The 25,434-nt window shown below is 43.0% G+C and overlaps 1 protein-coding gene across 5 annotated transcripts; it reads right to left on the bottom strand.

The window, feature by feature from the left end:
* Positions 1–677: 677 nt before the first annotated feature.
* On the bottom strand, positions 678–25,013 carry atosb (atos homolog b). Of its 5 annotated transcripts, none has more exons than XM_076104454.1 (11): positions 24,720–25,013; positions 14,707–14,889; positions 9,698–9,884; positions 9,219–9,432; positions 6,961–8,316; positions 5,203–5,261; positions 4,715–4,814; positions 3,949–4,107; positions 2,812–2,880; positions 2,422–2,627; positions 678–2,231 (listed from the first exon to the last, which is right to left on the bottom strand). In XM_076104454.1, the coding sequence occupies exons 5-11, from the start codon at positions 8,146–8,148 to the stop codon at positions 2,078–2,080; spliced, it is 1,935 nt and encodes a 644-aa protein (XP_075960569.1). In that variant the 5' UTR covers positions 8,149–8,316; positions 9,219–9,432; positions 9,698–9,884; positions 14,707–14,889; positions 24,720–25,013; the 3' UTR covers positions 678–2,077. The 5 variants fall into 5 exon arrangements, with proteins under 5 accessions (XP_075960569.1, XP_075960572.1, XP_075960571.1 ...); XM_076104457.1 differs by lacking the exon at positions 24,720–25,013 and adding an exon at positions 15,174–15,258; XM_076104456.1 differs by lacking the exon at positions 24,720–25,013 and adding an exon at positions 15,127–15,232.
* Between the last annotated feature and the right edge of the window lie 421 nt (positions 25,014–25,434).

The raw sequence follows: 25,434 nt of genomic DNA, 5'->3' as shown, positions 1-25,434 counted from the left end.
AGTAGAAGCCGGGGGAGGAAGCACTTTATAGCTTAAAGGTTCCTCTCATGCAGATTTCCAAACAATCTGCAAGAATAGAAATTGAGCTGACAGTTCTCAGGCTTCCTTTTGTGACCAGCTGCTTTATTCGAGTGTGTTGTATGTGGTATCAGAATCCTCGGTCTGTTTGTAGTAATGAACAATGGCCTGACTTTATGTCTCCAACTTGCTTTTATCAAAAAGGTGTACTGTAAATAAGCAACTTATTTCAGCTTGATAAGACATTACCTTCTTGTGAACTGATCTTGTTATTGATGACGCTTTTCATCGCAGATAATTCTGAAATTGGAACTAAAATATTGAAGTACAACACATATTTCAGGTTTGTCTCAAGTCGGGTGGAAATAGAATAGCCTGTTGACACATAAGTATTTAATGGACTTATAGTTTTGAATAAGATACTAACTGTTCTAAGGAAGACTCTGGATTAGGAGGACACCACCGATTTAACATATGAAGTTCAGTTTACTTGTCAAGGTTAGTACTACTCAGCCTGTTAAAACAGTTGTATAAAGTTTTCTGAGGCTTTGAAGGAGCTTTGTCAAGTTGAAGAAAAAAGAAACCTTTTGATGTCACAGTGGTGTCATCAGGCTTGAGACTTTTTAGTCTAAAAGAAAGTCTGCATTGGATACTGGGGGTGTGGAGTTTAAAATACCTTTATTAGGCACAGAGGTTCTAATTAAAGACACTTTTAAATTGCATTATGGGAAGTGTAGGTAAGAATTAGGATTTTCACAACGTTTGTCAATCAAAAACAACAACAAAGACAGGTGCTACTCGCCAGTCGCAGAGTTTATTCTTTTAAATATACATAGACTTTTTCCCATATTAAATACCCCACCACCCTTCCCTCCCGCATCATCCCTCCCTCCTCCCATTTCTAATTCTCCACTTTCTCTGTTCCCCCCCTCCAGAGAGAAAGCTCGTCCGGCTGAAAAAACACACTCTACTTTGTGCAGCACATTGCTTATTAAGACATTTGCGAAAACATAAATTAAAAATACTACAGCTTGTTCATTTTTTTCATTTTCTGTCTCAACATGACTGTTCTGAACAGAATCTAAAAAAAGGAAACAATTGAAAAAAGAAAACAGCACAGTGTCCCTCAGTCTGACTACATAAAATTAACTGGATTCCCCTGTTTTTCATGACATGGTTCGACCCTCCTAACTTGAAGTGCACACAGTGGTCTGTACCATGATATGTGAAATGGTAAGAAGAGAAATGTATTCTTCAACAAGTGTCCTGAGTTTGGTCAAATCATGTCAGTGTTTTAGATCATATGTCGAATGATAAGACATCCGATCAAGATGGCCAATTCCATTTCAGCCTTCGCTTTCACTAGTGTTTGTGTCTCTGCTCATCTCCTCTCTGCTGGTCAGAAAGTGTGCGAGTGGGGGGGAGAAGTGGGGGACGGGGTGATCATTTTCTTCACCTCACAATCAGGGACATGCTTTTTGTTTGTGGCCTTTTGCCAAATTTCAATTATTGGTCCGATGAGGCGGTTGGAGCTGCAGGCAGAGTGAAGGACAGTGTGATATGGCACTAGAGGAAAGTTCAGGTGTTTAAGTCACAAGGCATGCATGTTAACACTGAACTCGGAGAGTCGCCACCAAAAGTGTTTCAGCTGTGACGTGTGTAGTATGTGCTGTGTGTGTGTGTCAGCGTTTGTGCATTTATTTTTTTGTACAGATTAAAGTGTAGTAAAAGTCCTGCTTTTGACTGCAATGCTGAAATTCGTTTTCATTTTCAATGAATGGAAGTTACAAGGAATGCCATGTTTGGTTAGTGACATTTTATATCACCAATTTGACTGTCGGAATTTTCAATGAAGAATAAAAGCATAAAAAGGAGCACATTTACTACAACACTGTATCATATGTGCATGTGTGTCTTGTGTGCATGTGGCGTGTCTCATCAAGTCTTATCAAGTTTTGTGTCCATCATTCTAGCAGTCTGTCTGTTTCCCTCCCTCCTCTTTAGGAAGCACAGGAGGGGCTGCATTGGCTTTGGGGAGGTTCAAAGGGTCAAGCTGGGGTCACACGCGGGGGGAGTATTTAGGGTTTCTTGGCACCTCGGTGAAAGATTTCAGCTCATAAGGGATCCCTGTGTCCACTTCGATGGATTTGCGGGAGAATAGCAGCCGGATATCATTGTGCAAGTAGATCTTCCCAGATTTGGAGCTCTGGAATCTGTGAAAGACAGAACCAAAAGAAAAAAAACGTGTTAGCAAAACACTTTTATGCTAACTATGACTTTCATGCTGTTAGTGTAATCTAATGGTACTTTTCCAGACATCTCGACACAGGCTAGTAATTTAAAATCAAGGGTTAACAAAACTTCAGGTATAAAAAGCAATGCAAACGCTTGAACACGTCATACCTGAGATGCATCAGGTAGCAGAGAATCTTCTTCCTGTCTAGCACTCTGTCCCCTGGAGACGCCTCGTCCTTCCCCTCAACCCCTTCCTCTACGGGCACCAAGAAGATACGGTGGCGCAGGAAGGTCATGTGATTAACGGGCATGTCGCCGAAGTTGTAGGTCACCAGGAACATCTTCACCACAGTTTTGTTGGGATTAAATAAGGTCTGAGAACAGATGTCAGACAAAGGTCAGCATTTTAAACAGCAAAAATAAGACAGCTGACAGTGGTTTTAAATTAAGTGTACAAGAGGTTATTTGTCACATCATGGTAACACAAAATGAGATAAAGGCAACCTGGGTTTATCCGAGCAAAGAATGAGATGAGGATGAAAGAAAAGACTAACTGACCACTTGAATGGTCCCTGCTTTGGGTATGCTGTATCCTTTCTTTCCAAGAGGCTCGAGAGATATCACCCCCTGTGAGGGGGAGAGACAGAGACACAGCACTGATTACATTTCTTCAGTCACTGTGTAATTGCACAATAACGCATTCTTTTTGTACATTTTGTAGATTTGAATAGCTGTCAACTTCAGGATCTATGTGTAGAAGGAATAAACGACCAGCAGTATTACAATAGTAATTAAAATTTTTGGTTTGATCCACATAAAACACATCAGGTTATGCATGTAAATCCAATTCTTTATCAAAACCACTAAATGCACAGAAAAAAGAAAAAAAAATCCTATATGGAAGCAGACTAATTCTAAAATAACTCCATCGTGCTGTGGTTACACAGGCAGCAGGCAGCTAAATACAATATTGATGAAAACTTCACACACAACAACTCAAATTCAACATGAGGTATGAAGCTGAGGAAGTGAAAACAGCGGTTTTCAAATGGTCCAGTGTAACAACAATTTAAGACTTCTTATAAGCAGGACTAAAGTTGTTTACATATTAATACAGGTTGTACCTTGCTAAGTACCTGTCGATCTTATGTTATATGGTTCTGTATCTGATGAATATATAGTATTCAGTTCTGATGTGAAAAAAAGGCTTCATGATATATGTAGGAGAGGAAAAACACAGCACATATTTTTTTACATCTGGTTTTGAAGAGGCAAGCCAACATCAACCTTGTTGAAGCCGATTCTATATCTGTTCTGTTCTATATCTGTTGTTCCAACTTCTGATTTTGCATTGTTTTTCTTCCAATGAGGTCATTATTGTACTAGCAAACACACTACCTGCCGTGTGCAATACACAGCGTTGTTTTAGTGTTTGGTTTATTGTTTGTGTACCAGTTACACAACGTCCCACACACACACACACACACACACACACACACACACACACACACACACACACACACACACACACACACACACACACACACACACACACACACACACACACACACACACACACACACACACACACACACACACACACACACACACACACACACACACACACACACACACACACACACACACACAGACAGACAGACAGACAGACAGACAGACAGACAGACAGAGACTGACCAGGAAGGGTGAGGGTGCGCTGTGCTCTGAGATGTCGTAGTATGTAACCTGCACCGGCAGGGTGACGTGCTGTGGACAATAAGAGCCACTAGCACCGAGCTCGGCTGTGAAGCCCTCGATCCGTCCTGACGGGGAGAATCGTCCCTTCAGGATGGACTCCTGGAACACAAGAGAAGAGAGTATATAGTCGTTAACAGGAGCCTTTTAAAACTCTTTATATTGCAAAACACACGTTTCATTAAATACTTGAGTATTTACTGCAGTACTCTGAGTCATTTTTGGCCAAAGAATTTGAAAAACACAGGAGTGTTCAGCACAATAATACAATATGCATCTGCTGGCCAACAACAATGTGAGCCAAGAAGAGGCTATTTTAAAAGCATGAAATTGTGAACTAACATTATTATAATCTTAGTTATTGCTATATAACTGTTTTTAATGCCAATCTATTATGATCCTGTCCTAAAATGATCTACACAAAGGAGTAAGGCAAGTATGATAGATATGTTAACCATGTCATTTTGACATTAGCTTATTTTCTGCATTTACTTTTAGTCCTTATAATCCTCCGATTAGCTCCACCCTCTCATCTCACTTCTGGTTACAAAAAGGCGACTGCCAGAAACCAAGATGGTGACGCCTAAATGCTGAACACGAGGCTTGAAAACGGCAGTCCACAAACCAATTGGTGACGTCACGGTGCCATGTCCACTTCTTATAAACAATCTATGCTTGCAACTCCTGAAGTTATTCAAATAATGTGTACCTCAAAGTTGCCAAGTAGGGATCTGCTGATGGAAGATGAGGGCCAACTGGAACGTGTGGAGCGGCCGGTGTCCGTGTGTCTGCCGCTGCGCAGCTGCCGACTGAATATGACCACAAAAACACACAAAACAGACTGTTGGTTAGTGGTGGTTAAGATTACATTCATTTTGTCTCGACCAACATGTCATGTGCCTCCGAGTGTGTCCCGAGTATTCAAGAACAGACAAAAAACAAAACCTGAAATTTAGAATAACATACAACCTACGCTAACTCCCAGCTTCTTTCCCTGTGTTGACTTTGCTGCAGTCAATCTAACTGACATAGAAGTTATCTCATCTATACACATGTGCATGTTTTTGAACTTTAAGCATGCACATGCTGAAGTTTAAATACCGTTTTCTTAATCCCGTTTTAGAAAGCATGTCTTTTTAATGTTGTTATTTGTAATTGAATTATATAACTTTGCTGGAAATATAATGAAGCACTCACCTTTTCAGCCGCAGCCCACTTTTAAGCCGTCTTCCTGATCTTGTGCAGTCTGTGGGGGTCTGTACAAAGAGAGGACAAAAAAAGAAATGACAAATTATGAGTCGTTTTTCCTTTTTGAATATTCAGATTTATGTCAGCCCTTAGCTATTCACAAATAAGTAACTGGCTTGAAATGCTAAAGAACTAAAGTTCATAAATACATATGAAATACGATACTAAAATAAAGACTAAATGGACTTAAGTGTTATTGAGTTTCTGTGAGAGTAATTTATATGTGTAATAGTATATTTCAGTTGTCCTCTTACTTACTGAGCACTGACTTTTGGTAGTGGCATCACACGCATAAACATTCCCCATTTCCAGGCTGCCGTTCATGGTAAAGGCCACCCAACTGTCAGAAGGCTCGTCAGTACCCAAACCTATGCTACCTGCTAGCCATTTGCCCACAGCAAACCTTTCACTCATGGTTAGCTTATTGGTATTAGCCAACCCGTGGTTACACTGGCTCTCTACAGAGCTTGGAGCTCTTTGTCAGCTTGTCGTCTCATCGTCACACTCGACCAAAACCACAGATGGCATTATAGAATATCCTCCCGTCTCCCCTTTCTGTGCCTCTTAAATATCTTTTTCCTAACCTGTATTTACTGAAATATCACCTGTGACCGTTTAGGCTTGCTTCTATTCCTTTCACTTTCCTCTCTGTTCGTAATTTGTGTCGATAAGTCTTCCTTACATCTGTTTCTCTCTGTGCTTCCCACACACTCAACACCTCTAGTCCCAATGGGCACACCGCTGTATGAAACCTAACTAGTGAAACCTATTGTCACCATTAGCATACTCCCATCCCACAAACACACACACTCAAAGCTCTCTCTGGCCCCCCAATGTTAAAAAATGGTCAATTAACTTCCAGAACCATTTTTTAAGCAGGATCTATGTACGTGTGTGTGTGTGTGTGTGTGTGTGTGTGTGTGTGTGTGTGTGTGTGTGTGTGAGAGAGACACAGCACACTCATGTGGGGGAACAATGGACCCTCTCTCAATGGGCTTTATTCTCGAGCTACTCAGCCTGTTCCAGCATGGCGTGATAATGAGCCTCCCATCACTTCACTCTTTCCCATTTACTTGTTCTCTTAGTTTCTTTTTATTTATGACTTAGCCTCTTTTCCAGGACTGTCAAGGCTCACTGATGTCTTACCATCAACCACTGACTTTGAACAGCCATTCCTTGTTCTGTATTCAAAGCCTCTGGATATAGTAGTACAAATGTTTTTGGTCTAAAAGAATGATATTTGCATGCAAATGTGCACATGCTGATTTTGTGTAATATGCTGCCGTAAAGTCACCTAAAGCTTTATTTAAAAAAAAATAAATGTATTCCTCAACTCCAACTTGCTTCATTCAAGTACTTTATGATATAACAAATATTACAATCAGAGGAATATTTTGTTTCATATTTAAGACGTTTGCACTTTCTCAGAGCTAACTGCCTTTCTGTCACTAAATGTACTGAGTAATGTTAAATTCTGCATCTTCTTTGACTGCAACTTATCAGTTTACCACTGTACATCGTGTGCTAAGCTAGCTTGTGAAGTAGCTACTCGTACACCAAAGGGTGCTACTGTCTAGTAATTACAGTCGAGTTGCATAACAGCTGACATTAGCTATTAGCTAGGATAGTATTTGTAACTGTAGGCTGATGCAGTTGTTTTGGTGAATTAAATGACTCAAAAGAAAATGAGTATGTGGGTGTACTGACCTTAGGCCGGTCCCATGCAGAGGGCAGCAGGTGGTTCCAGTAAGGGGCTGCTTTAGCATCAGTGCTGCGACATGAGGCCGGGCCAAGTCCCGGAGCCAACAATGACAGCCTGCTTCTCTTGGATGTGGAGGGGCCCTCGTCTTCTGAGCAGGACTCCCCTGTGTCGCTTGGGGACAACAGACGCTTTTTGGCTGGCCAGTGGCCTCCAGAGGATAGACGGTGGCCATTACTGCTTGGAGTTTTCTCCCAGGAAGCCAGGCCATTGGAGGATGAGGAGGCAGCCTGGGTGGCACTTCGCTCAGGTGGGGAAGATTCAAGTCCAACTTCCCATTCGGTGGCCTCCCCTGGTTCCTGCAGTTCTGTGTGGTGTGGTGGGGAGAAGGGGCCTGGAGGGCTGGTGGGACTAGCAGGGTTGGGAGTCTCATACATGGCCATTTCATATAAGTGAGGGCTGGGCTGGCCTCCAGATAAGCCATTGCCACAGCTCTCACTTGCAGGGCCACCTAGCGAGTAGGTGGGTGTGTGGCCCCCGTTAGGTGGCTCAGTCCTGGCTGAGCTACCGAGGGAATGGCCCTGGTCAGAGAGATGTCCATGCGGGTCACACATTGGGGGTGATTTAGGTGAGAGTGGAGCAAATACATCAGGAATGGGCCTGTCGTGATTGTGCTGAGTTGGGCGTCGGGAGGGGTTGTGGCTTGGTGAGAGGGGTGGGGACCTGGGTGACAGTCCCCCCTCAGAGTCTCTGTGCTCTATCTGTGTGCAAGAGTATACAGAACCAGGCCCACCAGGGCCCGTCGCTAACCCCAACCCAACACCTTGAGCTGGGGCCGGCCCACAAAGCACCCCTCCCTCCAATGCCTCATTGTCTGTGAAGTCCCCCAAGTGGGGGCGCTTATGAGTCAATTGTGGCTCCTCTAGCCCCCTTTTCACGCCCAACCGGACAGGCCTCTGTTGGGTATCAGTGTGGGTTTCTGTGGATGTAGAAAATCCCCCTAACTGGGAGAAAATGGAGAGCTGGTAGACCTTTTGGAGGCGCAACTCCTCCTGGCCAAAGTGCCTGGGCGCCCCCGGTCTGACACCAGGGTCTAGGCCCTGTGTTGGGGCTGTAGGTGGAGGCAGGTCCCCCTCCTGGGCTGGAAGATCTAATGGAGCCTTTTTGTGGGCTAACTCCACGTGAATGTGCCGCATGGTTTCTCTGCTGGAGGCTAAGAGTCTTGACTAGCTTGCAACCGGGTCAAGTAGGTCCTCACAAGTGCCAGTAGGCAGAGGAAGATGTTACACAGGAATAGGAAGTCCTATACTTCCTGTTGGGATGTTGTCAAGCAGTGTGAAGTAGGAAGCTGAGCCGCACAGCACCTGAAAGGAACAAAATACTTACTATTCAGGAGAGATTTCAATGAAGAAATCTTTAATGACTGTATGAGTGATGGAAACATAAAATAGCTTAATAAAATTCAAAGGAAAGAACGCATTGGGCCTTTCTAAGCTGTCAACAATGATGTGAGAACATTTATTGATATCTGCGATTTAGGGTATTTGACTTCTGAACTTATCTTTGTTAAATTTAGCTACATCTTTAAATAGAATAAATGCATCTCATACGGCATGCAGGTTTTTCCGGTCATTTGCAGTTCACATAGAAGAGTACTGACTGACTGCCATAGACAAACAGCATGAATCGCATCAACAAATCCACCATAACCATTTTTCAAACCGCGCACACCACTGCGCTGAAGTGTCATGCTTGATAATGACACTTCAGCCAGTTGTCCCATCCTATTTATACTTCAGGAAGAATGCAGGACTAAATGATAAAAGAATAATTACGGCTTGGGTGTTGAATCCCTTTTTGCTGCTGTCTTTATCGTCACTGAAAAGGAATGCTGTGCCTCCGATTGTTGGTTTTGACACCCCGCCCCGACACTTCAGATCAAATGACTATGCTGCCATGACTTTACTATGTCATGGTGTTATCCGAACAATGTGTAGGTTTTAAACCTTTTCTGCACTGAGAAAATATTTTTGCCACAAAATCAGAGGGGAAATCAGGTGCTAATATATTTAGACATAGTTTGATTGAATATACAATCTATGCAAGACTCGGGACTTTTCAGCTTTAAAACAGTATGAACAGCTCATTATTGGGCCACTTAGTAATCATAGTAACCATAATGCAATTTAGGCAAGGCATAAACCTAATTTGTCTCCCTTGTAATTGAATGAATAGATTGAGACAATGCTCGAGATCAGCAGCTCACCTCTGTGCCCGTCCTTGTCCAATTCTGCCCGTGTGGACAACCTGCATCTGGCACAACATCTGGAGGTTGTGTATAAAATGGTCTGCTAAAGAAATCTGTTTATCTCCATGGCAGCTGCCATCAAACGCCGCCAACATCCCAAGATAGGTAATCAGGAAACAGTGAGGACTCCACCAGAAGCAGGAGTGAAGGAGGTGAGCACAAAAACTACAACCTGGGGAGGAATAAAAAGGTTGAAAATATAATGAACCTACACCATGGTATAGGTATACATCTATATATCTATATATCTATATTCGACAATATGTATATTGTCGACTATGCATCCAAGGTGTGGATGCATACCGTGGATGCATTTCCAAGAATAAGTTTGGATTCATTTTACAAGCAACTTGGTAACGCAACCAGTTCGTCAATACATACTAATTGCATTGTGTTTGTTCGTTCAATAAGGATAAGGCCTGAAGGCTCAAACGTACCACATGGGCAGAGTGTCAGTAATGCAGGAAGCTCTTGAGGAGAAATCTTTCTGAACTGGAATTGGAAAGAACTCTATTGGGGCTCCGTCTGTGGTTGGCTGATAGCCAGACACGCCCTCCTTCGTCCCCTGGGCGTGGGGTGTGGCACGTCTGTGGCATCATGACAGGGTCATTCCCTCCAGAGTCCCTGAGGAAACAGAAAGATGTAGAAAACGTAGAATAGCAGTTGGTTTATTGGACTTCACCACTAACAGTCATTAAGATGAGACTATTCATCCTGAAAACTCACACACATTCAAAAGTACACCAAAGAGAGCCACAGAAACACACACGCATCCTCATACCTGTGCATACTTGAACAGACATGCACTGTAGTAGACAAAGACACACGTATTGTGCAAGCAGGGCAAGTTAGGAAGTCAATATTTAAGTCTGTTAGTGAACTTGAGAAGAACAGGACAAATCAATCAAATAATCAGTCTCTAACCATTTAAGTACTTAACAAGGCTGACTGACTTGAGGGAGAAATAATATTACTCTCATTCTCTTTCATGTCAAATGTTCAGGACAAAAACCCAAAACACTTTGGGTGGATGATCAAAAATGAAGGAGCCACTCGTGGAACAGAGAGTTGATGTTTCCAGTTCAAGTTCAGCACCAAATGGTGCTCGGCAAAGTGGAGCGGGCCGTTGCCCGACCCACTTGGACCAGAACTTGGGAATGTTGGGTGGGTCGGGGGGTGGTGTCGTCACAGTGAGCCGTCGCCGTGGCAACCAGTAGCCCAAGGATAACGGCTCCTTTGTGCTCGACCACAAAGAGGGAGAAAGAGAAGCAGAGCTACAGAGAGGGGGGAGCTGGGAGGGGGGGGTTAGGGGGAGACTGGCAAAGATGCTCCTCCAAGAAAATAGCCATCAAAATGGCTGTCCTCCATGAGGTGTGTACAGCCAGCCAGATATCCCAACACACTGAGATAAAAGGCCCGTGTTTTGTTAAGCAGGCAACAAATAATTTGATTGACTTCATCCAAAGCTTGAAATGTAAATTGGGACAGTTGAAGTAGTTTTTAAAATAACCAAGAAACTTGATCTAACTAACACCCCGCTGGCATCCATATAAAGCACTAGAGAAGAGAAAGTTGGTTCCCAGTCAGACCTACATCACAGCAGCCTGTGACTTCACTTTCTAGTATTTCCTTCTGAATCATCATGACGAGATTCATCATTTAGACAGAAGTGAAGGTATTTTCCACTAAACTGAAACACACCTGAAATGAATCCACTGATGCAACTGTAAGGTACGTTGAATAAAACCCCCCAAATTCCTATACAGATATGTAATGCTTAAACTAGCCACTGCATTACTTACCTAGCTGCACTCTAGGTGACCTGCAGCAGATGTTTAAATCACTTCGCTGAAAAACTGGGTTTAAATGAGCATGTAATGCGTTTCAGATCTTTCTTTTACCAAATTCCCTATTCTGTCGGGAGTCTTCAACTTCAACAACACGGGAGGGATCATTCGTCAAACATGACACAAGAATGAGAGGGATCCAGACAGAGGGACATAAAAGAGGAAGTAGAGAGAGATTGACCCTCCCCCTTTACATTATAACCTGATTATACTCAACTGCAGTATATTATCAGGTAAGATGCTTACCCATCACTGCAGACAAAGACTCGTATGGGGTCGATGTCAGGAGTGAAGCCTTTGTCCCGTGTAATTACTCACATGACATATGGTCCCAATGCAGTCACACACACAGTCACAAGGAAAACCCAGCTTGGGCAGAGTGATTAATCTACTGTATATCAACACAATGAATCACCTCGTCTTGTTTTATACCCCCCTGAATTCAGGTGGAGTCTCTACAGTGAGCGCCCAGGCGGACACTGTGTGGGGGATGGGGAATGAATGGGAGAAGAGTCAGCATTGAGTATTAATAGTCACTGTGTATGTCATAACTGCCTGGGAGAACCCAGAGGCTCTGTGCTAGTTCCCACTTGATTTCTGACCTTGTTTTGAACTAGTTGAGCAGGAGGCTGGCAGCGGCTTCCCAGCCCTTTTCAGGCTTGATCCAGGAGCCAACAGAGGGGGGGGGGGGGGGGGGGGGGGGAAGACTCTGGCCTCACCCCAAGACAGGCTTCAGGATGCTGCGCATGTGTGCCAGCTCAGACTTGTGAACTTAAGAACTGATACTACTGCATATCACTTGTAATACACTCACACTCGCACCTTCCCCTTTAGATAATGTTCCCATAGACACCTCTTATCTACATGTACAATCTGATCTGTGTGAAATGCATAACCTGCGCACACGTACTGTGTGCTTAACGTCAAGGGTGTGAAAAAAACACCTGTTCTTTACCTGTAATAGTCTCTAAAACTACTGCAAAACTACTTTTTGCCACTTCAGTGAACCAATATGGATAAAACGTTTACACATGAAAATCGTTACATTTTCCTTGATAGAACCGTGCTGACATGAAGCATTAAGATTTCACCATTACTGGCAGACCAGGCACAATCTCATGTAATATCTACAGCATCTCTGAAAGTGGACCAGCAAGCAATCAATCAGAATGAGACGGGGCGAGAGTAGAAACGGTGTGATGACGGACAAAGGAATGAGAAATGCCTGACAAGAGGGAAACACCCATTCAGAGAGAGAGAGCGAGAGAGAGAGAGAGAGAGAGAGAGAGAGATCTTTTTTTTCCATTTTCTGGAGTCTATGAATTGTATCTTTTTCTTTCCATTTTTACCTGACAGTTTGGGTATGTTGTCTTTGTTACACTTATACCACTAAGGCATAGGGCAGGGGAAGGTAGAGCTCCTCAGTGTGAGGGCCAGCTCAAGAGTGTTATTGAATATTCAGTAGTACATAAACCAGCAGGACCCGGGCCTAGATCAGGATACAAATGAGAATAGACTGAGTCACGTTTATAGAAACATTGACGTAAAAAATGATTTTCCGTTTCCAAAAGACAGTAATTTATGTATTCATTAACTGCTTGTATCCACAGCAGAAAATAAGGGGAAACACCATTTTATCAAGATTTCACAAAGGTGACTTACTTGTAAATTTAGTTTGCAGTCTTTTTCCAACTTGACCTGACTACTAAATGTTACTGTGGACTAAAATGAGAGCTAAAACTCACAAGGGCATCATGTTTAATGACTGAGGGTTCAATACCTTTGACCTGAAACATGCATGTAGTGGAGCTCAAACATTTTGTTCAGGAGATGGTCATGTTCTTGAGGTGTGTTGAAATATTTGCAAGTCTGCCGTGTGTTCCTTCAGGCCGAGGAAGGATGTGGTCAATAGGGCAAAGACCAAAAGTCTTAAGTCGAACATCAGGAGGACGACATGCATTTGAATTTCATCATCATGAGACCGGGACCCTGCTGCTCCCTGTCAACTTTGAAAAGTTGCACATGTATGGAATGAAACACACTTACACACACACACAGTAGTATACACAAACTTTTCAACAGGAGGTAAGGCGACAGCTCTGGCCTCAAAGCCTGCTCTCAGTGAAATGTAGGATTGAAGACCAGAAACAAACACACAAACAAAAGCAGACAACATTCAACACTTTTTCTCTTTGAGGGATTGAAGAAATACTCAATTTAGCCAATACAAGAACTTAAGAGTCACAACGCTTAACTTTGTTTACAATCTTCATAAGAAGTGCAACAAATACATCCACTGCATAATTCAGATTTTATATTAAATGCTCTTTGACAGTGGCTGCAAATAAATTGTTTATGGGAGAAGAACAGCTGCTCTGTTTACAGTTGTCTGAAGGACTGGCTCCCTTACTAGACTAGAGATTATGTTCTTTCATTATAATACAAGATGGTGTTGGTATTATATTATACTGTATTTAGGTATGTGGTACTGTATCTTAAAAACTTTAACAAATAAAGTAAAACAAGTGGCTCTGGAGTTTCCCACCCTTTAGGGAATTGAAATGTGAATAATTCTAGATCCTTAATTGCTCACAACTAGGATACATACAATGGACACTAATATTTCATGTTTTAATTTCTTCCGTATTCTTCCATACAGAGGCAGACAGCCTTCAGAGAAACACTGTGCACTGATGCGATGCCACGAGGTTGTTCGCCTGTGCGTGTGTTTATATTTTTCATCCTAAACACAACTATATATTTAAAAGGGCAAGATGCTGTCAAACTATAAAAAAAAATGTCCTGGCTGATTAGATGCAAACCTGACAGTAAATCTTTCTTATAAGTTTTTGCCCAACTACCCTCTTATAAGAGAGAAGGCTTGGCTTCTGGAAGGGATTAATTCTCCACCATGTAATACATTGTAATTACTTTTCTTCAATCGGTGACATAAGCTCATCATCTTGAATTTTGTTTTCATTTTGTAAACAGTCTTGTCTCTAGCTACACTCTGCCCTCCTCATGTCGTCAGTCCACCCTTGTCATGTCATTGTGAACAAGGGGATGGGATGACTGCGAGAGAGAGAGAGAGAGAGAGAGAGAGAGAGAGAGAGAGAGAGAGAGAGAGAGAGAGAGAGAGAGAGAGAGAGAGAGAGAGAGAGAGAGAGAGAGAGAGAGAGAGAGAGAGAGAGAGAGAGAGAGAGAGAGAGAGAGAGAGAGAGAGAGAGAGAGAGAGAGAGATCAGTATAACACAAAGACAGGAAGCATCAATGAAAGAGCCGATAGTGAAAGGAGACAGCTCAAGTTGACTGAAACTGATAAACCTCTGAGTGAGAGAGCGTTAAGCCAAACACACATACAGTACTCAGGCTGGAGAGGCATGGCAGTCTAAACTCAGCCGGCTCAGTGACATATTTGCTGAGACCGCTGTTTGACACGGGGTCCCTTTCTGTGTCTCCGTCCCTCCCTCTGTCTGTCTGTCTGCCTGCCTTTCATGTGGCCATTTTAGGAGACATTGAGTCACCCGAGCCCAGCTGACAATATGACAGGAGGAACATTATTACACTTGGCTTGACAGCAGGAGAACTTGTGACACTCACCCTCTTATGAAGATGGGGTTTATCTCGCTGTCTCACTCTCTCTCCTTCCTGTGTTTAGTTTGGGGGCTGGATGGGTAACTCTGCTGCCTTTTTCTTTCTGTCCTCCTCTGTTTTCTATTTCCACTGGGTCAGGCTGCTGTTGCTGTCGACTCTGCGGTTTGTTGACTCTTTGCTTCCTTCCTCCTGAATAGGTGGTGTTGAGAAAGACAGAGATAAGTCAGGTTGTTCTGCATCCCTCTGCTTGTTTTGAGACTGAGGAGGCCCGACAGAGTCTCTCTCTCTCACACACACATATCGAAAACTCATCAACAACTCTCACCCCTTACCCTCTCCCTCCCGTTCCTTTTCTCTCTCCAGTCCCCCCTGCCTTCTTTTCTCTCATTTGCGCCCCTCCAAAATATCTTTGAATGCAAAACCCACCTCACACGCTCGTGTTCCCCCTTTCCTCTCCTCCCATTCCTCCTCACCTCTCTTCCTCTATCAATTCACAGGCCCCTCCTTTCTCTCTGCCTATGTTTTCTTTCTGTCATTTCCTCTCAGCTGATAGAGCGAGGCATGCTTTGCTCACTCAGCAGTGAAGGCATACAGGGGAAAGTAGTGTGTGCTGACAGCTGATTGGCTAGAGAAAAGGGGGGTCAGCTGTAGTGGCTGAGTTCCTGATTGGCCAGGGGGAGGGAGTGAAAGGGGGGGGGGGGGGGGGGGGGGGAGGCATGGGGAAGTAAGACCCCGCCCACCTGCTTTGCCTGTTCTGCAGAAGTAGAGAACCAGACCAAAGAGCAATTTCCTCAAACTTCTCCGTGTTAGTGTGTTAGGTTTGTTTCCTTGACAGCTTAAAGCATGTTGTGTGTGCAGTGTTTAACTTGTGTAATCTCTTCCCATAGTGTGCCACTGCCAGCCAACCAGCCCCCCCATGTGGTTGTGTTCATTAAAGTACATTTAATAAAAGGAGGTGAAAGCCTCAGTGAATAAAGATGCAAACGTCTGTGCAACCCATTTGCCGTCTTGTTCGCTCACACACAAAGACACGCTGTGTGTAGCATGGAATAGTACACAGCGTCTTCACAAGCACAAAAGCACAAGCGCTTATCTGCTGCTACAGTGCAGATAGAGAATGAAGTGAATGTGAAAAAGTTTATCAGCTGAGTACCAGGAGCAGCCCTCAGCTGTGTGTCTGTGTGTGCGTGCGTGCGTGCGTGCGTGCGTGCGTATTTTGCCATCTGTGAGCTAATAAGGAACGGCATGTTGACTGGGCAAAAACTATTTCTGAAGGAGTGATGTGGTTAAAGTACACACAGTGTGTGTCAAGCTCTCACCACACACACACACTGTGGGTGGAGATTACACAAGTTAAATCACTGTGCACAAAACACACCTGAAGCTGTCAAGACCACATCTTAACTGGCCGTCCCTCTAGTTACAGACACAAACACACACCTACCCGATTATGCTTTATCCTCATTTCGGGAACCAGGGTTGACTTGGCGAGACATAAAGACTCAGAGAGCTATCAAACACGTTTGTCTCACATGTCTCAGTCACTGTATTTTCCCGACTCCTCATCTACGTCTATCTCCTGCTCACTTTTCCATCACCCTGTGTCTGTTTCCAGAACCAGTTGCTGCTGCTTTATCTCCCTCATACAGAAAGATGAAGAGAACATGCCTTTAGTTTTGTGGAGCTTTACCTCAGCCAAATCAAGGGTCTATAGATGGTGTTGCATGTTGTGCAGAAGTTTTGACGTGTGATTTGGGCTCATTTAAAGTGATGTGACTTGAATAGTTGTGTAATTCAAACACTCTTAACATTAGTTGAGTTATCACAAAATAAGTGCAATTCCTCGTACTCATGGAATAAAGAAAATGTTCTTGTTACATATCACAATCTGTCACGTTGATTATGAACTATTGAAGTTTGTAAAACAATAGTTTGTAAAACAATTGTTTGAGGTTGTTTGAAGTACCTACCTCCAAATATAGAGGGACAGGGGAGGGAGGGAAAGGTACAAAGCATAGAAGACATCAAGATAGACAGAGGAAAATAAACTGAGAGTAATAGCGGCAGATTAAAACGAGGCAAGACAACTGTAAAAACAGTAATGATGGGGTTCTTCTGCTCTTCAGCAGCACTGTTATTTAGGATTTTGTTTTTCAGCATACTCAAACACACTTCTGTCCCTTTAAGAGCCCATGTTGCTTTCCATATTTAGGGGGAAAAAAAGGGTGTGTCCTCTTTATGATGATCTTACTCCATTCAAGGGCACTCTGAGTGCAGCTGAGGAGAAAGAAGCATTGAAAACACAAACTCATTCACATTCCATCAAACACACGCATTGATGCAATCCTAACTCGAGGACAGTGTTTGATTTGATGTCTGCATCCCGACGTTGGGGTTCAATTCTCAGCCATGGCATGTGAAACGCTGCGTTACACACATAGACACCCATATCTTGTTTGTCTGAGCCTCTCAAAGTGACACCAGCTGTGTTTTTTTGGGGGGGGGGGGGTTACAACCAGCAATAAAAAGTCTCAGCCTTCAAGAACTGAAGAGCTTCGATCCAGACTAGCCCAAAACTTCCTTGAATAAATCATTTCATCACGTTGTAAAAAAATCAAAAACAAAGTCTAATTCACCCTCCTCCTCAGGGAGGGAGAGAACAAAAGGAGGAGAGGAAGAGGTGAGGTGGAGGAAGGGTGGGAAAGGAAAGTGTGTATATGTGACTGAAGGGGGGGGGGGGGGATTAGGTAGTACTGAACATGTTTAAAGAGGAATGGGCCCCTGCGTGTGTTGGTGTCCGTTTCTGTTGGCATGTACTAAAGTGTGTTAGTAGTACACACATGGAGACCTATATCTAAGAAGTGTGAGAGCAGGCAGCAGCCAAACAGTGGACATCAACAAAGCTCCAGTGTGCAGAAGAAAAGTTCACAGCTAATATCTACAACGGTATTGAAGCACGGATTAGTTGACTTGCTGGCTCAAATCCGTTAGAATTTGGTGATGCAATGTGTCTGGTTTTACTGCAACATTAGAGTGAATTACTATACTGTAATTAAAAGGTCAAGCATAAATTAAAGCCACTTTAAAACATTTGTCAAATGATTTTAACACCCTTCCCATTTTCAGTGCTGGTTTTCTCACTTACAGCACATTGCTTTTGTCTTAGTCTTCATTTTCGATTTCCAGTTATTACGTGACACCACATGTTAATAACATTAACTGCTTTCTATTTTCAACATTTAAACCCTTATTTCTCTGCAGGTCAGTGTGTCTTGCCAACTTTATTTCTGCAGGCAACACAATTTTAAAGTAGAACGGGACCTCTGAATAACATGCTTACCTGCCAGCTTGACTGCCATAACCACACCCACGACTATACCATCATCAGAGTTCCTGCAGGTTGTTTCCCACCCAGAGTGGCTGCTTTATGTTTACATTTCTAGAGCGCTGGAACAATCCTGTGAGATAAACTCTCTCTGGACGGGTATGTTTGACCAGCTGCCTGCTGATAATAAGATATCAACGTATAATCATTGAACTTTACAGCCCAACTTACTACCAAGTGACTAGAAGTGTCAATTGATATAATGGGTTAGGGTTAAATTTAGGAATTGGGGTTTAAATTGAACACACGCATCAAATAGACATTGCTGAACACAGACTTTTTGGTAGTCCATTTTAGACACCGGACTGTCCAAATAAAGCATTCCTCAAATAACTTCTGTTTTCCATTATTAAATATGCCTCTCAATCCACTTCTGCAATCATTCCCACCGTTCATGACTAGATTCTGCAAGTTATTCTTTTGAGCATCCAGCTGCTGGTATGACATGTCCTCACAGAGATGATCAAAGTTTGGTGTAATCAAATTCAATCCAGGTATCTTTCAACACCAATCCATCACAAAGAGCCACAAACTTTGATTCTATAATATATTTACTGATCTGCACCTCGCACTAACTACTTCTTTCTTTTGAATATCTTTGGACTGAACCTTTTATGGTTAGCTCACTTTTGCTGTGGGAAGATGGGAGTAAAAGGGTAGAAACATTTAAGTAATGGTTGATATGCACAAGGAGAAAGGAGAGACACAGAGTGCAATGGGAAGAAATGCAGAGATGGGGAGGAGTGTGGCACACTGAGTCTTGGTGACAGGCCGGGCCAGCTCTGAGGATGGAATGTTCCAGAGAAATATGTTGCCTATTCATGGAGGACAGGAAATAAAGCCCCATCTCGCTCTCTCTCCCCCCTCTCCTCTCCTCTCCTCCCCTCCCTCTCACTCCTCACTCTCTCACCCTGAATTCAGCTGTCTGTCTTTTTTTACCTCACTCTCTGTGTCTGTGTTTCTTCCTCTCGCCTCTTCTCTGGGCCTTTTTTTCTGTCCATCAATTCATTTTTTTCTTCTCTTTTTCATGCTTGGGGAACTCGCACAGCATGGGGGTGCTGCACCACTCAGACTGGTAGCGGCTGAATAAGGTCCACCCTGCCATCTGGGCATTGAAATGAAAAGATCCCTTTCTTTGCTATGTAGCTCACCAATACCTAACCAGGGCATGTTTTCACTATTGAACCAGCCGACACAACCGACGATTTGTTACTATGGTGGAGAAGATTACAATAGCAGTTAGAGACCACTCACTTGTTTCGACATTTGTAGGTGCGATCATTTCACAATAGCAGAATGAGTGGAGGAAACAAAGCACCGGCCTACTTTACAACGACCTTCAGCACAAGTGTTTACCTAAACTAAAACACACGCTTGCACATGCAACGTTTATAGACCCACACATACACAGAGAGCGGCTCATCCAAGTTGGTCTGGGGGGGGGGGGGGGGGGGGCTGTTACAGGGTGAAGGGCGGAGAGAGGTCTGGCTAGGGTTAATCCTGAGATCAGTCCAAAACATACACACAGGCCTGTGCTCGTTAAGCAGCAGTTATTAATGAGAAGCTTTGGTACCACAAGAGTTGCTGCTCTGTGTTTGAGCCCTATTGGGGGGGGCAAATCGGCAACTAGATATTACACAAGCACCTAAATAAAACACAAGTAACCTAAATAAGTTGAGCACCGGTCGATTACGTGTGTGTTTCTCTTTGTATGAAAGCCAATGTATTGACACGCTTTTATGCACTAAAATATGATACCGACTCTTTGATTTAGCAAACGTCCAATCCAAGCAGCACATACAAACTACCATTTATAGGCTATAACTGTCACAATTGGTATATCTTGTCTTCCAAAATGCACCATTGATCATTATGAAAAGCACCGACAGCCTGATGTTTCCCTTGTCACTATAACAATTAAACTATTCCTCTTCACCTTGGTGATACACATACAATGATGCTGGATGACTAGTTGATCACACTGTGAGAGTAATCGTGCGAGATAGCAGGTCACCGGAGACGCAACAGTGCATTGGTCATAATTTGACATTGTATGAAGGGTCATTTCTTCAGCCCATCTGGTGACTGCTTCTCCACCGTGTCATGACACTGACGGAGTTCTCTGCTTGTTACATTAGGCCAGGAACAAAAGGGATCTTGCCAAGGACTCATATCAGCGCAGTTTGGACAAAAACGCTCCGGCTCAGCTGTTTCCTGGCTCTGATGAGACGCACAAGACCGGCCAGGCACACACACACACACACACACACGCACAAGTGTGGGTATCACAGTTATCAAACAGGGAACGATTTGTTTCATTCTGCTTAAAAGTCAATTTAAGTGACAAATGATGCATGCAAAGGCCCGAGCCTGTCACACATACTCAGCTTCTACAAGATGGAGTGAATAAAAGCAGCAAAAATAGATGAGGGCTTTGATGTTAGGCGAGGGAAATGAGAATAATGACAACGCACTGGAGAGTAACGGACAGGGGGACAAAACAAGGACGAGAGGGAGCAGGTCTTAGCTCGATAAGCTCTGTCTTGACCTATATAATGCACAGAAATACATCTGCCTTCTACTAATTGATTTTAGGATTGTATGGAAACCATTTCAACAGACAAATGGCTCACAGGTCAGTTTGGTCACTGTGACACTTCCTCCAACTAAGGCTGCAAGAACTCATTGATTAATCTGTCAATTATTTGAAAAGAAAAAGTTCCCAGAGCCCTAGGTGATTTTTTCAAATAGTTTGTTTTGCCAACCAGCAGTCCTGAATCCAAATATATTCACTTTAAGATGATATCAAATAGTTTTAAAAAATGCTAATCCTCTCTTTTTTGAGAAGCTTGAACAAATCCCTTCAGGCTGCAACTAATAATCATTTTCAGTATCGGTTAATCTGGCAATCATTTTCTTTAATAGTCAATTAGTTGTTTAATCAGAAAGAACAGAGTGAAAAATCATAATTTCACAAATCCTGAGGTTGTACAGCAAATCCAGCTGGCGAAGTTGAAGACGGCCAGAGATAAAACACTTGCATACCCACACTGTACAGAAGTGGATATCACAGCGCCTTGTCCCTCAGGGTGTAATGTCAAACCATGTTGATTTATTCAGCAGGTGGTACCGTCGCCTTGCCATCCTCCTCTCTCTCTCTGGACTTCTATTGTCAGCTGTGTTTAAATAAAGTTGAGCAGGCTGCTCCGATCCATGGAGCCACCAAAACACCCAGAACAAAGATGGAGCACTTGACACAAGAGAAAATTCCAGATTGTCTCCCAAAAGAGTTGATTTATAGATTTTCTAAATAAAAACTTCAAATTATGAGTTTGTGGCTCACGCTTTCCTTTGTCATTCATTGTTTTCAGTTCTGCCATTTAGGCAACTCCAGCATGTAATAAGCAGTTCTTCCCATCAATCAGACGCTACATTAAAATTCAATCCTGGCTGAAGTGTGCAGTTTGAGACACTTCGATTGGATTTAGAAATAACACACCCATTTCAATCCAATCCTTAAAAAATACTGCTTGCCTCATTACGTTTCAGCTTTCATTCCAGTATTGCATTGTTGTGTTGGGTCTAATTGTCAATAGACTTTGACCCTCAACCGCATTTAAAACAGTCTCCCAATACCCACTTATTCCAAGCATCCTTGAATTCATTGACAGACACTGAGGGGTTTGGAAGAGGACTAACTGACCTCCACTGATAAGCCTGGAGCTAGGTTTAGCTGGTGTAGGTGGGTAAGGCCCAAGGTGAGGGTGTCAAGATTAAAGTGGTACTTGTCAAAGCTACAGGGGCTATTAAAGGAATAAGCTGTTACTAAGGAAGGGAGAATAATATTTTGAAAAGTGTGATTGCTATAGTGACTTCATCTCCTTATAACTGCCTATTTTAGTCAGAGCACATTTGGTTATCATTAAAAGGTCTAAATACAAGCAAACACACATTTACACACTGTTGCCCTTTGACCTGTCCTCTTGTTAATTGTGTGTCTCATCTCAACCTGCCTCTGCTCTGTCCCGGGGCTAAACGAGGTATCTTATACAAACAGCATCACTCCACAAACCCAGGACCACTGTGGGGGTCACGAGGTTATGGACGGAATGTAAAACTTTTATAAACATCTCGTAGTGCCATATACTGCCTTTAATCTGTGTGATGGATGTTACAATCTTAAAACAAAAGGGCGGCAAACAATGGATTGAGCACATAAAGGGGCATGTGAATAGGAGGATCCGTATTTTTAAGCAACACTGGTAGATGGACAAGGTTTATATTGATACATAGCGGGGAAAACTGCATTAGTAGACGCAAAACGTTTTTGTTTTATTTTATTCTAGGACAGGAGAGCCATTGGTCTGTGTGAGTCGACCAGTCAGCACTGGTTCTTTGTGATGAGTTAAGGTTATGAATTAATAAAAACATGTAGTGATTTGCCGTTTGTTATCTTACCCTTAAAACAAACACTTAATGGCTAAATAGCTCTTTATTTAAGAGAGACAATTTAGCTCTCATGAGGATGCAAGTACATTACGTGCATGCACACACACACACGAGGGATCAATATAGCCCAGAGCAGTGTTGAGTACTGGATCTAACCCACATAATCATCTGTAATCTCGGACATCAAATCCTGCAGAGACACGTTTGAGGGCTGACAACAAGCTCAAAGCGTTTAATAGCCACCACAACTTTCCACACATACAGAGCACTGACGCTAAAAAGGACAATTGCAACCGTGAACCATAAGCACTCAGTCAGAGAGCCATAAGAGGTATGGAAGGTATATTCCCTTCAAACATTGGTTCGGTGCTCAAAGGAGCACAGGCTGAATGGTGTCCCTTAACTTGCAATCCTCAATGTCCCTGGTTATCTGATTAACTAAATAAAACAGTAGAGTAGTTGAACTACAGGCAAGGTATGAAGAGCCAAATACAGGCCAAAGACTGTAACATTGTTAGTCTGGGCCTAATCTATTTTCATAGAATCAGAAGAAACTGGGCTCTTACAGTATTACAAGCCACAAGTTATAGTGTCATGTTGACTATAATACTCTTCTAAACAGCCTAACTAGGTACTCATGGCTCCATATATTACCATGAGAAAACACACGGCTGCTCATGACCACACTCCTGCTTAACTCAATGTACCTGGCTGGACAGTAAGCATAGAAGTACACAATATATTTGCTGAAGGGTGATTATATTAGAAGTTTTATATTTTGAAGTAAGCAAACAGACCAGCCGTAGCTGGGGATTAGTGGTGTTGTTTGCCTTCCATGCCAGAAAAATGAATTTTTGATCGCTCCCTCCCTTCTTTTGATGTGAGAAGCTTTTCTAGGTTTCTTTGCCTAACCCAAATAGACTGAATTAATTTCTTTTTCTTTTTTTGTTTTCCCCAGTGTGTTTTGGCATTTGGAAACTTAAGCCACAAAGTGATCCTTCATGGGACAAGCCCACACCCAGGCCAGCTAAACATAATGCACCTCGTCTTCATGGTTGATTACAGCAAAGATCTGTGTGACGTCACACTCAGCTGAGGACAAAGCCAACTGGTTTCTCCCAGACAGAGAAGCGGGGGGGGGGTGGCTGTCAGAGCAACGCAAGGACAAGCAAGAGAGAGAGAGAAAAATGAGGAGTTATTGCAGATGCATTTGCTGCGGCAATGTGTGTGTGGTGTGTGACAAAATCTTCTATTTACATGCATGTGAGACAACTAATGGATTCCCATATGCACGTGTGCTGTAGGGTGAGTGTGACGGAGTACACTTGTGCCTAATGTGTATGTCAATGCCATCCTGCCCTGCTTCTTGGGATAATGGGAGGCAGTGCACTGCAGCTCAGCATAATAACACTGTAATAACTGACTCTACTCTAACTCTTTATATATTTGATATACACTGTAACCAGGCTTTAGTGCCAACATCAATGCTCCCTTCACTGCATGATGCAATGCAACTCCCAAATGCAATCCAAGGGAACTACGCCCACTGCACTCAGTGCCATCCACTCTCCTGTAACAGTGATCATCATCCCCTGAGTTATAGACATAATCTCACAGATATATATTTAAACATAGATATAAATATATGGTAGTGCTGGTTGATCCCTCCCTGTTGCACAGCCCATATGCACAATGCCAGGAGGGCATGAGTGTGCACTTATAATAATCAATTTACACATGCATTTTGATTACACACAAACCTATGGTGCCATAAATACATTAGGCCTCTATCACTTTGTCTCTATCCACCGCAGACTGCATGCACGCGCGCACGCGCGCACACACACACACACACACACACACACACACACACACACATAAAGAAAGACTGAGCAAGGCAGACAAAGCAGGGAACGCCCCCTGCAAGCTACTGTCAAGTCATCAACTGGATTAGGCTGGATTCCTATCATTCTTTACTCTGATTAATGAAGAAAATGATGACTGTGACAACCTGCACGTTCAGAGTTAACTAACTGCTAACATTTAACTGCAAGCTTCAAGGAATCATAAAACAAACCGACACCTTTTTTCCCCCATATTTCCATCCATCATTAAAGTGCACACAATGCAGGAGACGAAGAGATAAGCTAGCAAGCCACATTTCAAGATCTTGAAGCCTACTCACCGCACAATAAAAGTAGACTCCGGAGGAAGAACACAGCCTGGCAAAGTCGTTTGGGAGTTTGGCCTTTTTGTTATCTCTCGTGCTGACTGCTGCGTTGTCGCATTCCAGGTAGCTAAGGTAGCGAAAATCGACTTCGATGCTAAAAGCCGTGAGCAACCTTAGCTGGGTGTCGTGGAGTGTTAAAATAATCGTACAGATTCAGTCTCACCCTCCCACTCTTTCTTGCCACATAGCTCGCTTGTTGGCTGACCACGTCCCTTCCTCTCTGTTTCAACCTTTGCCTGAAATGTCTCCTGTCCCTTTAAACGACAACGTTTCCGGGGTTTGCTGGTTAGTATATAGGAGGCGGGGCTTCACGGCCAGCTGAGCGCCTGTCATTTAAGCGATTGGCCACTTATTCTCCTTCGTAACCAATCAGCATTCAGGGATTATGCCTTCTTTAAAACATGCAGATATATTCAAAAATACTGCTCCGTGATTGGATTATGAAATAATTCAAGAAACGCCCAGTACACGTGCTTTTTTCTAACCTCCCATTTTTTAGTGCAAAGGGTGACTGTTGTTCTGGAGCTCCGACTGTCAAAAGATCCTAATATTTTACAGAAAAATACAACAAACCATGATCTGATATCAAAACAAATACTTTATACAGTCATACAGCACTGACATCGACATCTGGTAATTATGGTTTATTGCAACTGTTAAGATGTACAGA

The sequence above is a fragment of the Anarhichas minor genome, unplaced genomic scaffold (assembly GCF_050575085.1).
Source record: "Anarhichas minor isolate MPS153535 unplaced genomic scaffold, ASM5057508v1 ptg000030l, whole genome shotgun sequence".
NCBI lineage: Eukaryota > Metazoa > Chordata > Actinopteri > Perciformes > Anarhichadidae > Anarhichas > Anarhichas minor.
This window is presented reverse-complemented; position numbering and strand designations above follow the sequence as displayed.